This window comes from Tasmannia lanceolata, unplaced genomic scaffold (genome assembly GCF_043159265.1).
Source record: "Tasmannia lanceolata isolate RefF3 unplaced genomic scaffold, GAP_Taslan_0.1 ptg000018l, whole genome shotgun sequence".
Taxonomy (NCBI): domain Eukaryota; kingdom Viridiplantae; phylum Streptophyta; class Magnoliopsida; order Canellales; family Winteraceae; genus Tasmannia; species Tasmannia lanceolata.
The window spans coordinates 19,847,237-19,860,405 of record NW_027518695.1 but is presented as its reverse complement, the minus strand read 5'-3'; the positions used below and the strand labels follow the sequence as shown (position 1 = coordinate 19,860,405).

Below are 13,169 nucleotides of genomic sequence, written 5' to 3'. Positions count from 1 at the left end.
TTAGCAGCATGGTTTTAAATTTCGGATTTCGACCAGGACCGAAACTGAAATTTATACCGAAATTTTAAGATTTACACCGAAATTACCGAAATTTTAAAAATTTCCACCGATTCAGCCTCAGCCAAAACTGAAACCGAAATTTCAAACCTTGCTTAGCAGATATCGTGTTCACACCTTGGTATACATGCCTTTCTTTTTGAGAAATCTATTGCAACATGTTACATTCTTCAACTGTTCAGCAACATATAACCAAAATTCGACCAAATTCATTAAACTTTTTTCCAATATTATAAAAAAAATCCATCTCAACTTTCTATGTTCTTGGACAATTATTTCTTAATAAAAGGTTAGCTGTGGCATTGTTGTTGCCAACCTTGAATAAGCTTCCTGATTTCTACTTGCACCTCTTTTGCCGCTTAAAATTCCTTGCTTCTCAATCACTACTTGTATACCATATGGTCTAGATTTTCCCATGCCTTTTCAATTTTTCATTTCCTACTTGTATACCATATAGTCTAGATTTTCCCATGCCTTTTCAATTTTTCATTTCCTGATTTCTACTTGCACCTCTTTTGTTTCCGGTTAAAATGCCTTGCTTCTCAACCAGTACTTGTATACAATATAGTCTATATTTGTCGTCGCCGAAAAGGAGACCAACTCTCTTCAACTGAGTTTCATTTGCATAAAGATGAATTTCATGGTAAATATTTGTTATAAATCAGTAATCAGGCTTTTTAAGTGTTTATCTCTTTTAAAGTGATATTTGAATAAAACACAAACCATAAACTCTGCCACTTAACCATACGCTAATGGCAAGCCTCGTGAACATATTCACAATAAATAGCATGGTTTTGAATTTCGGCCGAAATCCGAAATTTCGGATTTCAGTCGGGACCGAAATTAAAACTGAAACCGAAATTTAAGAAATTTTAAGATTTTCACCGAAATTTCGTTTTCGGGCCGAACCCGAAATTTCAAACCTTGGTTAATAGTAGAGATAAGAGTTCTGCTGAGTCGATATTTTTGCATGGAACATTGTGTTCCTTTCTTATGAGTTCCCTCATGTGTCCTTAATTGTAATATTCAGGAATATCGAGCTGCTGGTTGTCGTACAATGGTGGAAGTAGAGCAATACGAGGCACAAAAGAGAAAAAGAGAATCTGAAGCAAATGCACTTAAAGCAAAGGAAAGTGGTCAGCTTGCTGCAAGTGGTAAAGTACCTCAAAGGGCAAACCGTCCGATGAACAAAGAGAAAGGAGAGTCCGATGGAAGCCCTCGTAGCGCAATTGATAACCATAAAATAAAGGGTCCCACAGGGTCAGAGTCTGGTGGCAAAGATTCCTATTCTACAACGACTGTACAAGCTATCACGAAATCACTACAGGAATGGGAGATCACAGGGCTTCCTGGAGCAGAGCTACTATCTGAAACTGTAAGGCTATGGTTTTAAATCGCAGCTGAAATTTCGGATCTCGGTTGGGACCGACACTGAAATCACCTAAATCCGAAATTTCAGGAAAATGAATTTTTTTTTTAAAAAATTCTGAAATTTACTTTGTTTTTTTTTTCCAAAATGTCAGTAATTTTGGCCGAAATTTCAGCACAAGTTTGAAAAAAAAAATTTTGCCGAATTTCGGCTGAAATTTTGGCTATGTCCGAAACCGAAACCGAAATTTTAAACCTTGCATATGACTTGGCTTAGTATCTTAAAGTGGCTTCAAACATTTAGCTTGATTTCTATAGAAAATTTACGCCACTATTTTATGCTTTGCTATATTGAACCATGGAGGTCTAAAGGGTTTCTAATAGCTTTCTTGATGCAGCCCCGAAAGCGAGAGATAAATTCCATCAAATAAAGTAAACGAGGAGAACATAAAATAAGTTGGATAAGACTGACCTGTTCATATGGCAGCCTCATCTCCAGATGCAAACGGAAATTTAACATAGAAATAACTAGGAAAACTCACAAAATTCATGTTCAAATAGTTCCTGAAATTTGGCCCTTACGTGCCATTTACGTGGACTAAACTTCTGCCCTACCCAAATTAAACTTCTATGTCAAATAAAAGACTTGCTGTATTCAAACTAGAATTAAAACTACTTAAACCTGGAAATAAGCATGCTAGGAATAGTTATTTACTTATTTTAACAAACCCAATCTACACAGCTCATAAAATCCTCAAAAATACCATAAATGAAATAAGGGAGAAAATCGAAAGGCTTCTTGAAATTGAGATCAAACAAACCTTCTAATGTCTTTTTCATCTTCCCACACAAAAAGGTGTGAGGTTGCCCACATATGATGAAACTCTATTAACGCCCCCTTTGGCTACTCTATGGAGTTGGAGATATAAACCCATATATTCAAAGATCCTTTCCACTTCATTCAACCATTCTAAAATTCTGTGCAACTCTCTGCAGTTTTGGTACATTTACGTTAATTCAAGCTCATTATCTCCTATCTTAGGTTGATCCGCTTCCATATTAAGGTGTTGTCCCCTATTATTCTTCCGAATAACCTGTTATTGTGGTAACTGAACCGGATTCACATGTTGGAAAGTAAGCTAGTTAAGCCATCACTTTAGTTCCACTATGACCAGGTCCGACTAGACTTGATTTTGAATTGTAGGTTGACTAATAGGGGGCTGAATTGTTGGCTGAGTGACAAAGTACTGGATGTTGGGGGCTTCATCATGTCCTTGTTCCCTGAGTCTCGTAGTTTGCCCGCAAGGTTCGTAAGCTAGAAACCCTGAGTCTCCTAGTTTGCCTGCAAGGTTCGCAAGCTAGGAACCCTGTTCACCTGTTCAGGTTCACGACGAAACTATAGGTATTCTTCTCATCTGCTGGTTTGAAACTTCTATAGCCTTGGAACCTTGACTTGGTTAGTGTGATGCTGAACCTCGTCCAGAACTGGCCTTGAAACCTGGTGAATGTCACAGATTTACTGTAGCTTTAATACCACTTTAATGCAGGCCCATAGGGGAGTGATAAATTTCACTGAATAGGGCCAAAGGAAAGAACAGAAAATAGCTCCCTGAGTGCGGCCCCGCCTAGAATAAACCCGCAAGGGACGTCTACAATCCCCATCACACCCTATACTCCTACTGCAAACAAAATACTACAGGAAAGTAAGTAGGAAAAATCAGAATTATTTATTCAGTCTTTCGTTGAATTCATCCAATGTGTATATATGAGGCTAGAATAGACCCCTTTAGGAAGCGCTTGATAGAAATTGCTTTGAAATGCCAAGAAAGAAAGGTGATATGGGTGCCGGATTTTAGAAGGAATTTCTTTGAAAGGGAGCTTGAAATGGTGGGTAGGTTCTTGGAGATGCTAGAAGGGTGTTACATCAAGCTGTTAGGTGTGGATAAAAGGGTTTGGATTTGGAATTCATCTGGGGAGTTCTCCACCGAGTCTTTCTATAATCATGTTGTCTTGTCCTTTGCCCTCTATAGTAGCCAAAGTTTGGAATATCCAAGCGCCGCCCAAGGTATGCGTCTTTGGTTGGGTTGCCCTACTTTTTGCGAAAACGGGAGATGCTGACCAGTGACCATTGTGCTCTTTGCATTGAGGCTGGAGAGGCAGTGGATCATATATTCATGCACTGTAAGGTGGCCAGAGGTGTGGAGTAGCATACTGACTAGATTTGAAATATCATGGGTGTTTCCGGCAAATATCCTAGACTTATTGGAAGTTAGTTGATCATTGGTACCATGGAGATAGAAAGGAAAGATCCTATGGAATGTAGTTCTTCTAGCAACAATATGGGTGTGTGGAAAGAGAGGAATGCACAGGTATTTAAAGGATATACTAAGAGATCCTCTTTTCTTTGCAATAATGTAATTTCTTTCACAATAGCCTAGGCAATGACAATATCATGCTTTAGATTTGTGTCTGCCTATGACTTATGGAATGAGTGGAAGGAGATTTGTCTTAGCTCGGAACAAGAACCCAATATTGTGCAGGTATGGGAGCCTCCTGCTCGGCCTCCTGAAGTTGAACTTTGATGGTTCCAGAGATGAAAATGGAGTAGTAAAGTGGGCTTTTGCGGGACCCATAGGGGTGGCGGATTCAAGTGAAGCTGAAGTGCTTGTTGTTCAACAAGGAATTAAGCTTCTGGAGAACGAAGACATGGATAAAGTGATGGTGGAAGGGGATTCACTCAACGTGATTCAATGGCTTAGAGGTTCTCATCCTTATCTGTTGAGGTTTGCTATTTTTTTCGATGAGATTCAAGATAGGGTCGGCTAATCTCATATATCCTTCCATCACGTAAGGAGTCGGCAAATGGCGATGCCGGTAGGTTATCTAGGGATGGTGTCTCGAGGGAGGGTTTGGAGTTATATGATTTGCTCCCTCCTTGACTTTCATTTGTCCCCCTAGCATTGTGGGGATTCTTTTGTATTTTATTGTGTTTATATTTCCTTAGCTTGTATCAACCATCTCGGTCTTTGGAGGGTGTGCCTTTGTGCAACGGTAAGGTTGCTCCATTGTGACCTAGTGGTCACGGGTTCGAGTCACGGAAACAGCCTCTCTGCAAAGCAGGGGTAAGGCTGCATACATCTAGCCCTACCCAGACCCTGCAATGGCAGGAGCCTCGTGCACTGGGCCGCCCTTAGCGTGTATCGACCATCTCGGTCTTTGTTCGCTATTAATGAATTCTTCTACAATTCCAAAAAGAAAAGAAAAAAAGAATAGACACCTTTAAGATGTGGCATATCTCCCCTGTCACTATGTCCTATATGTAAAAAAGTGAAAGTATTAAATCAAGATAAACTGACATGTGGAAAATGCCTAAATATATGGGTGTGTATATCAACTCCCAATATATATCTATATATTCATCGCTGACATAAAATAGATTCTAGACCCTACAAGGCCCCCGTCTTCAGATGGGCCAAGTTAGATAGATAGGGAAGGAAGAGATCTGCTCAATTTGACATATGGATTTTTTTTCTCTGAAAGATGACAACTTTATTAAAAGGAGAGGCCGGGGACAAGATGAATTTGACATATGGATTACCCACCCCATGATGTATTTTAGCATTAATCTATAACCTGCTTTTTCCCCATCCACCAATGCAAATTTTAACTTCACTTGTACTCAAACTAATTTCTAACTTGTTTAGTCAAAAATCTCCCTAAGTTGTGGGCCACTTACGCTTGCATCGAACTTCTTAGTCGTTACTTAATGACTATTCAATATTCTCGCATAATATCAACCTCATTCTCCGAATTGCAAACACAAGTGCAGCTCCCATTCATATAGTTATACTTGTATATGAGTTTAAATTCAATCTTTTAAGTAGAAGAGTACATGATTAAAAGCGCTAACTTGGGTTAATTTCATGTCTCCCAGGAACAACAGCTGTGCTCTCGAAACAAATTAATGCCTTCTCATTATCTTAAGATGCAGGAGGTCTTGACAATGGAGATGTTTAAGGGAACCATTGTCAACAAATCTGATGCGTATCGATTCTTCAAGGTTGATCCGACCAAAGTCGATCAAGTTTATGATATGGTAATTAAGAAGGGTTTGTTTAAATTCGATGATCCCCCTATTCTTTAATTTCTCTTGATCATCCTTACAGTACTTTCCCTCTGAACTATTCATCTTGCCTGAACATCTATTGGGTAAGCATAATAAATTTTTAGAAGAATAATCTGGGTCCAGAGCTGGGGACCCTGTGAACTTGAATTTTCCAAAATTACAATCATGTATAAGGTTTACAGTGTTCTGATTGAATAGGAACACAGACAGTACTTTCCCTCTGAACTATTCATCTTGCCTGAACATTTATTGGGTAAGCATAATAAATTTTTAGAAGAATAATCTGGGTCCGGACCTGGGGACCCTGTGAACTTGAATTTTCCAAAATTACAATCTTGTATAAGGTTTACAGTGTTCTGATTGAAGAGGAACACAGATTTGTTCAGAATATTCTCAGATTAAGACTGAGTAGAAAACAAACTGCATAGAGCATCCAAATAATTCTTACATAGCAGTGAATTATGGTTCAGCCAATAAGGCGCCCTTTCGCCCCATTTTTAATGGGGCGCCCTTGAGTCTAGACTTCCTCAAATTATATTAACCTCTTACATCGTTCATTGTCTTCTTAGTTCTATATTTCTGTTTAAATCATATTGAAAATGTTTTTTTTAGCAAATTAACAGTTAGGATATCAAGTTAGATAATGGATTGATTGCAACGGCCAACCGCGAAATGCCTTTCTGCGAAACTCCCTAGCAAATCCCTATCACAACCATGTTTTGATAAACTTCTCACTTTGTTAAAACACTTTTTTTAAATTAATTGCTCGTATCTTTATTAGATTTAAAAGTTTAAAATAAAAACAAGGAGTGTGATTACTGAAACGGAGAAGTGTGGATATCATTTCCGAAATTTTAATAGCAAGTATAAATATTTTTTTGTTAGAATGTCTTATTACTGTGCACCACGAGGAGTTAGCTTGAGTCAAGCACACCATGACTTAATAATTACATGCACGTTCGTGTCATGTTATAATGCAAAGAATAAAAGATCCTTCGTATAATAGAGGAAAAAACTTAGTTGAGGGATAATATTGTAATAATCATGTAAGATATTAGAGACTTTATATTGAAAAAACTTAGTTAAGGGTCTCTTCCATTTAAATACTCGTCAAAGTTAACACATCAAAAGATTAAAAAAAAGTAACATTAAAAAATCAAGCCACAAGATGAACGCTAAGATTTTATGTAGTTCGGCCAGACCTACACCCACGAGCGAGAAACACGGTCGTTCTTCCACTATGAGAAAACAATATACAAGGATTGCAATGGATTAAACCTAAAATCGACAATCCTTTCCTTGCTTCTCAACCCAAGACCTTACACCGAGAGTAACCCAAGAGAAAACCCAAGTTTGTTTGGTTGCACGAAAGCTCGGCAGCTGTCGGAATTTGGTTTGGACTTGGCATGACATTCCATGTTTGGACTTGGCATGCCATGTCATTCCTTGGATTTCTCCCATGTAATAATTACTTGTGGATTCCTTGTCCCTCTAAAAACAAATCCTTCTAAGACTAAAAAATTTTGGTTGAATTTTCTAGGGAATTATGGTCTCTCTTTCACTCTCTTCCCTCTATCCTTATATTGGTAATGATGCCCCTACTTATTCTCCTATTTTCTGAGAATATGCCGTGCAACCAAACACCGCTTCACTATTCTCCAGGGTAATTCTAGACAAATCAAAATGCGTGTCTCCTCACGTTTGACTTCTTCTGACTCATATTCCACTACTTTCCGAGGCATCCCGAGCAACAAAACGGAGCAAAGAAGAAAAGCCCATTTTCTCCCTTCTTCCTCTTTCCTCTCTCTTTTCTCTCTCTTTCTCTAGCCACCCAAAAAAGAGACTTGAGTAGTCTTCTTTTATACCTTGGTGATGGGGTATAAAAACAGCAGCCTATTAGCTGTCGACACGTGGCCCAAGGGTGACCCACCGCAGATCTCACGTCAGCAGGGATAGTTTGGTAATTAGCAGGGGTAGTTTGCTAATTACAGCAGAGTAGGTGAGCTCGAACCTATAGCTGGCCGACACCTGTCCTGGAGTAATAACTCCCCACCTACCCTAGTTTTCCCTCTATAAAAGGGCTCCCAAAGCTCATAAACAGGGTAATAACTTCTCACCCACCACTCTTAAAACTCGCTCTGCACTCCTGCTCATACTGACTTGAGTGTCGAAGGGCCTGTCCGGAGTAACACTCCGGGTTGGTCATTCTGACCTCGTTTGCTCTTTACGCGTGGCTCAGCTGCTCAGCTCCCTCACCTCGGTTTCTTGGGTCCTCCAGGTCGGCTCTTACGTCACTGTCATATCTGTTACCGATTTTAGGCCTAACAGATTGGCGCCATCCGTGGAACCACGAACTAAAAGCTGTTCAGATCCCCCTACAAAATGGCAGGACGGAGGACTGCTCGAGTACCCACTGCACGGACTGCCCGCGCAGTGCTACCTCGCAGGACCCGGAGTGAGCAAATTGCCTCACAGGTGGTGGCTGCTTCTGCCACAGCCGAACAGAGCCCCGCTCGCTCGGACCATCTCAATCCTATGCCTACTCCAGATCAAGTGCAAGCCCTATTTCAACAGATGACTGCACTTGTCGGTCAATACCAGCAGCTACTCCAGGCGCCTCCCCAACATCCTCCAGAAGCTCCACGACCTGTCCGGGAAAGGTCAAATGCCCACCGGGGAGAGTCAGCGCGGCACGGTGAGGACCAAACTCACCACTCCACGAGACAAGTCCAGCACTCCAGAGCCCAGCACGCCCACACAGAACCTCACCACCGCAGGAGATCGCGGTCCCGCTCTGCACGAAAGCATCGAGTCTAGGAAGACCGCGCGCCACAGGAAAAACTCCGACCTCATCGTAGGAGTCCGGAAAGCCAGTCCGGCTCCGCGACGAGCCAATCCGTGGAGAGAAACAGGTCACTGGACCAACCAGACCGTAGAGCTGATCCGATGCTACGGAGGATGGAAGAGATGGACCACCGAATAGAAGAGTTGGCAAAGGATCAGAGCCGGCCCGCTTCTAGGGCGTTCTCAAGCAGAACACCGTTCACCGAAGATGTTCTGGGGCACAGAAGGTTTAAAATGCCAACCGTCCCACAATACGACGGGACCACTGACCCTGTGGACCACTTGGAGACGTTCAGGACAATGATGCTCCTCCACGGTGCATCAGACGGCTTCCTCTGCAGAGCATTCCCGACGACCCTGACTGGTGCGGCAAGGGACTGGTACTCGAGGATCAAACCAAACTCCATCAGCAAATTTGATGACTTCGGGGACGATCTGGTCCACCACTTCATGAGCAGTCGTAGGCCAAGGAAAACAGCAGCATCCTTGATGGCCTTGCGGCAGGAGGATAATGAACCTCTGAAAGCCTTCGTCAGCCGCTTCAACAGGGAGGCACTCCAAGTGCCAAATCTAGACCCCTCAGCCGCTACAAACGCGCTTCTCGCAGGTGCTAGATCTAATGATTTTCGCCGAGCAGTGGTCCGCCGGAATCCGCACTCTCTAGCAGATCTAATGGACGGGGCAGAGGAATATATATCAGTGGAAGAGACACTGGCTGCCCTGGACTCAAATCGGAGGAGACCCTCTGAAGACAAGAACCCTACCAAGCAGCGTAGGGATGACAGGGCCCCCAGAAAAGAGAAGTCCCCGCAGAGGAGGGAAGAGAACTTCACCCCTCAAAACACCTCCCGGAGACACATATTGGCTGCTATCAGTAGTGAAGAGTTCGTGAGGTGGTCGACCAAAATGATCTCCAAGGGAAATAAGAGGGACCAATCAAAGTACTGTCGGTTCCACAGGGACCACGGTCACGACACAGACGAATGTTTGCAGCTCAAGGAAGAAATCGAGCTGCTGATTGGCCGGGGCTATTTGAAAAAGTACGTCCGAAGTGACGGCCACAGACTGAAGCGCAGAGATAAGAGTCCTCAGGGCCACAGCCGCCCCTTGCGAAGAACCAATCTCCTCCTCCATCCAGTCCACAACCAGAGGCACACAATTCCCGGCCAAGGGGAGTCATTGGCACAATTATGGGCGGACCAGCCGCTGGGGGCACATCGTCTGCTGCTCGAAAAGCATACGCACGCCGAGTCAACGTCGTGCGCACATGCAGCAAGAAAATGAAGACAGAGAATGAGATCTCCTTTTCAGATGCGGATCTCGACAACTTGATATTGCCACACGACGACGCACTGGTCATAACCATGCTCGTCGCAAACTAGGAGTTGAAGAAAATCCTGGTCGACGATGGGAGTTCGGCCGATATTTTGTACTACCATGTTTTCGAGAGAATGATGATAGGTGACGACCACTTAAGGACGGCGAACTCCGATCTGTTCGATTTCTCGGGGGAAGTCGTGAAAATGGAAGGACAGATTGAACTCCCAGTCCTCGTCGGAGAGCCGCCCTGTCAAGCCTTCGCGATGGTCAACTTCCAGGTAGTGAGGGCCACTTCGGTCTATAACGCTATCTTGGGACGACCCGGCCAGAACTTAATCCGCGCAGTCGCTTCAGCGTATCACCAGAAAATGAAGTTCATAACGCCAAACGGCGTGGGTGAGGTCAGAGGAGATCAACCGCAGTCCAAGGAGTGCTATGCCATGGCACTCAAAAGGCAAAGATGCATCAAAATCGTTGTCGATTGAGCTACTTGATCTGAGAGACGAAGCACAGGTGACTGAACCCGCCGAAGACCTCAGAAAATACTATCAGTAATAGACCACCCGGCGTGAAAGCGACTTTGTAAATATCTGTTGAATGTGAATGATAGAAATTCTTTCGCAAATCTCCTCGTAAGACTAATTGGAAACCCAGTTCACTAAAACTAGGGTACTCGACGCTTGGTTCGCCGCGGCTCGTTTCCGTAAAGACCAGGAGCGTACTCCTGGTCCGGATGCAAAAACCAAAGCTCCTCGGAAACCCAGTTCGCTAAAACTTGGGTACTCATCAAATTGGAAACCCAGTTCGCTAAAACTGGGTACTCGCTGCTTGGTTCGCCACGGCTCGTCTCCGCAAAGATCGGGAGCGCACTCCTGGTCCGGAACCAGCCCGAATGCAAAAACCAACGCCGCTTGGAAACTCAGTTCACTAAAACTCGGGTACTCTGGAAACCCAGTTCACTAAAACTCGGGTACTCTGGAAACCCAGTTCACTAAAACTCGGGTACTTGCTATTTGGAAACCCAGTTCGCTAAAACTGAGTACTCGCTGCTTGGTTCGCCACGGCTCGTCTCCGCAAAGATCGAGAGCGCACTCCTGGTCCGGAACCAGCCCGGATACACAAACCAACGCCGCTTGGAAACCCAGTTCACTAAAACTCGGGTACTTGCTATTTGGAAACCCAGTTCGCTAAAACTGGGTACTCGCTGCTTGGTTCGCCACGACTCGTCTCCGCAAAGATCGGGAGCGCACTCCTGGTCCGGAACCAGCCAGGATGCAAAAACCAATGCCGCTTGGAAACCCAGTTCACTAAAACTCGGGTACTTGCTATTTGGAAACCCAGTTCGCTAAAACTGGGTACTCGCTGCTTGGTTCGCCACGGCTCGTCTCCGCAAAGATCGGGAGCACACTCCTGGTCCGGAACCAGCCCGGATGCAAAAACCAACGCCACCTGGAAACCAGTTCACTAAAACTCGGGTACTCTGGAAACCCAGTTCGCTAAAATTCGGGTACTTGCTATTTGGAAACCCAGTTCACTAAAACTCGGGTACCTGTTACTCGGAAACCCAGTTCGCTAAAACTTCGGTACTCGCTGCTTGGTTCGCCCCGGCTCGTCTCCACCAAGACAGGGAGCGCACTCCCAGTCAGGAACGGGCCCGGGCAGAAAACCAAACCCTTGCAAAAACCCAAGTTCAATAAAACTTGGTCATCCTAAGGCGTTCATAACATCTCCAGGCAGACTGGATATAACGCGTGGGTAAAACTTAACCTGAAGAAGGTTCATCCGTCATCTCCAGCCGAACTGGATATAGTGCAGCGCTACAGGACAAAATTCAGTTCATCTCAAGCCGAATTGGATATAGTGCAATGCGCTACAGGACAAAATTCAGTTCATCTCAAGCCGAACTGGATATAGCGCAAAGCTCTACAGGACAAAATTCAGTTCATCTCAAGCCGAACTGGATATAGCGCAAAGCGCTACAGGACAAAATTCAGTTCATCTCAAGCTGAACTGGATATAGCGCAAAGCGCTACAGGACAAAATTCAGTTTCGTCTTTTAGCAGATTGCGCTATATTCAGGTCATCTCAAGCCGAACTGGATATATCGCAATGCGCTACAGGACAAAATTCAGTTCATCTCAAGCCGAACTGGATATAGCGCAAAGCGCTACAGGACAAAATTCAGTTCATCTCAAGCCGAACTGGATATAGCGCAATGCGCTACAGGACAAAATTCAGTTCATCTCAAGCCGAACTGGATATAGCGCAAAGCGCTACAGGACAAAATTCAGGTCATCTCGAGCCGCACTGCTTTTCCAGGCCGAACTGACGGCTTGGCCGCACTGTTTTTCCAGGCCGAACTGACGGCTTGGCCGCACTGATTTTCCAAGCCGAATTGACAGCTTGGCCGCACTGCTTTTCCAGGCCGAACTGACGGCTTGGCCGCACTGCTTTTCCAGGCCGAACTGACGGCTTGGCCGGATTGAATATGACGCGTCTCGCTACACGACAAAAATCAGTCCAGCCCAAGCCGGACTGGATATGACGCGTCTCGCTAGACGACAAAAATCAGTCCGGCCCAAGCCGGACTGGAAATGACGCGTCTCGCTAAACGACAAAAATCAGTCCGGCTTGGGCCGGACTGACAAATTCCGGACTGATTCTCAAGCCGAACTGACAAATTCCGAACTGACTCCCAGGCCGGACTGACAAAATTCCGGACTGACTCCCAGGCTGGACTGACAAATTCAGGACTGATTCTCAAGCCGGACTGACAAATTTCGGACTGATTCTCAAGCCGGACTGACAAAATTCCGGACTGACTCCCAGGCCGAACTGACAAATTCCAGACTGATTCTCAAGCCGGACTGATTCTCAAGCCGGACTGACAAATTCTGGACTGACTCTCAGGCCGGACTGACAAAATTTCGGACTGATTCTCAAGCCGGACTGACAAATTCCGGACTGACTCCCAGGCCGGACTGACAAAATTCCGGACTGACAAATTCCGGACTGATTCTCAAGTCGGACTGACAAATTCCGGACTGACTCCCAGGCCGGACTGTCAAAATTCCAAACTGACTCCCAGGCCGGACTGACAAATTTCAGACTGATTCTCAAGCCGGATTGACAAATTCCGGACTGACTCCCAGGCCGGACTGACAAATTCCGAACAGAGATGTAACTCACCACACTTCCCCAAGTCACCACAATGGCTTGGAGAACTGGGGGGCAACTGATGGGGTATAAAAACAACAGCCTATTAGCTGTCGACACGTGGTCCAAGGGTGGCCCACCGCAGATCTCACGTCAGCAGGGGTAGTTTGCTAATTACAGCAGAGTAGGTGAGCTCGAACCTATAGCTGGCCGACACCTGTCCTGGAGTAATAACTCCCCACCTACCCCAGTTTTCCCTCTATAAAAGGGCTCCCAAAGCTCCTAAACAGGGTAATAA

The 13,169-nt window shown here is 44.6% G+C and overlaps 1 protein-coding gene across 2 annotated transcripts in view; it reads left to right on the top strand.

Moving 5' to 3' along the window:
• ADA2B (ADA2 2B) overlaps nucleotides 1-5,894 on the top strand; it is a 28,438-nt gene extending 22,544 nt beyond the window's left edge. For both annotated transcript variants that reach the window (XM_077360170.1, XM_077360169.1), the window contains exons 12-13: nucleotides 1,088-1,432; nucleotides 5,360-5,894. In XM_077360170.1, the coding sequence (XP_077216285.1) occupies nucleotides 1,088-1,432; nucleotides 5,360-5,569 (555 nt within the window). In that variant the 3' untranslated portion in view covers nucleotides 5,570-5,894. The remainder of the gene's footprint in view (nucleotides 1-1,087; nucleotides 1,433-5,359) is intronic.
• Nucleotides 5,895-13,169: the final 7,275 nt, after the last annotated feature.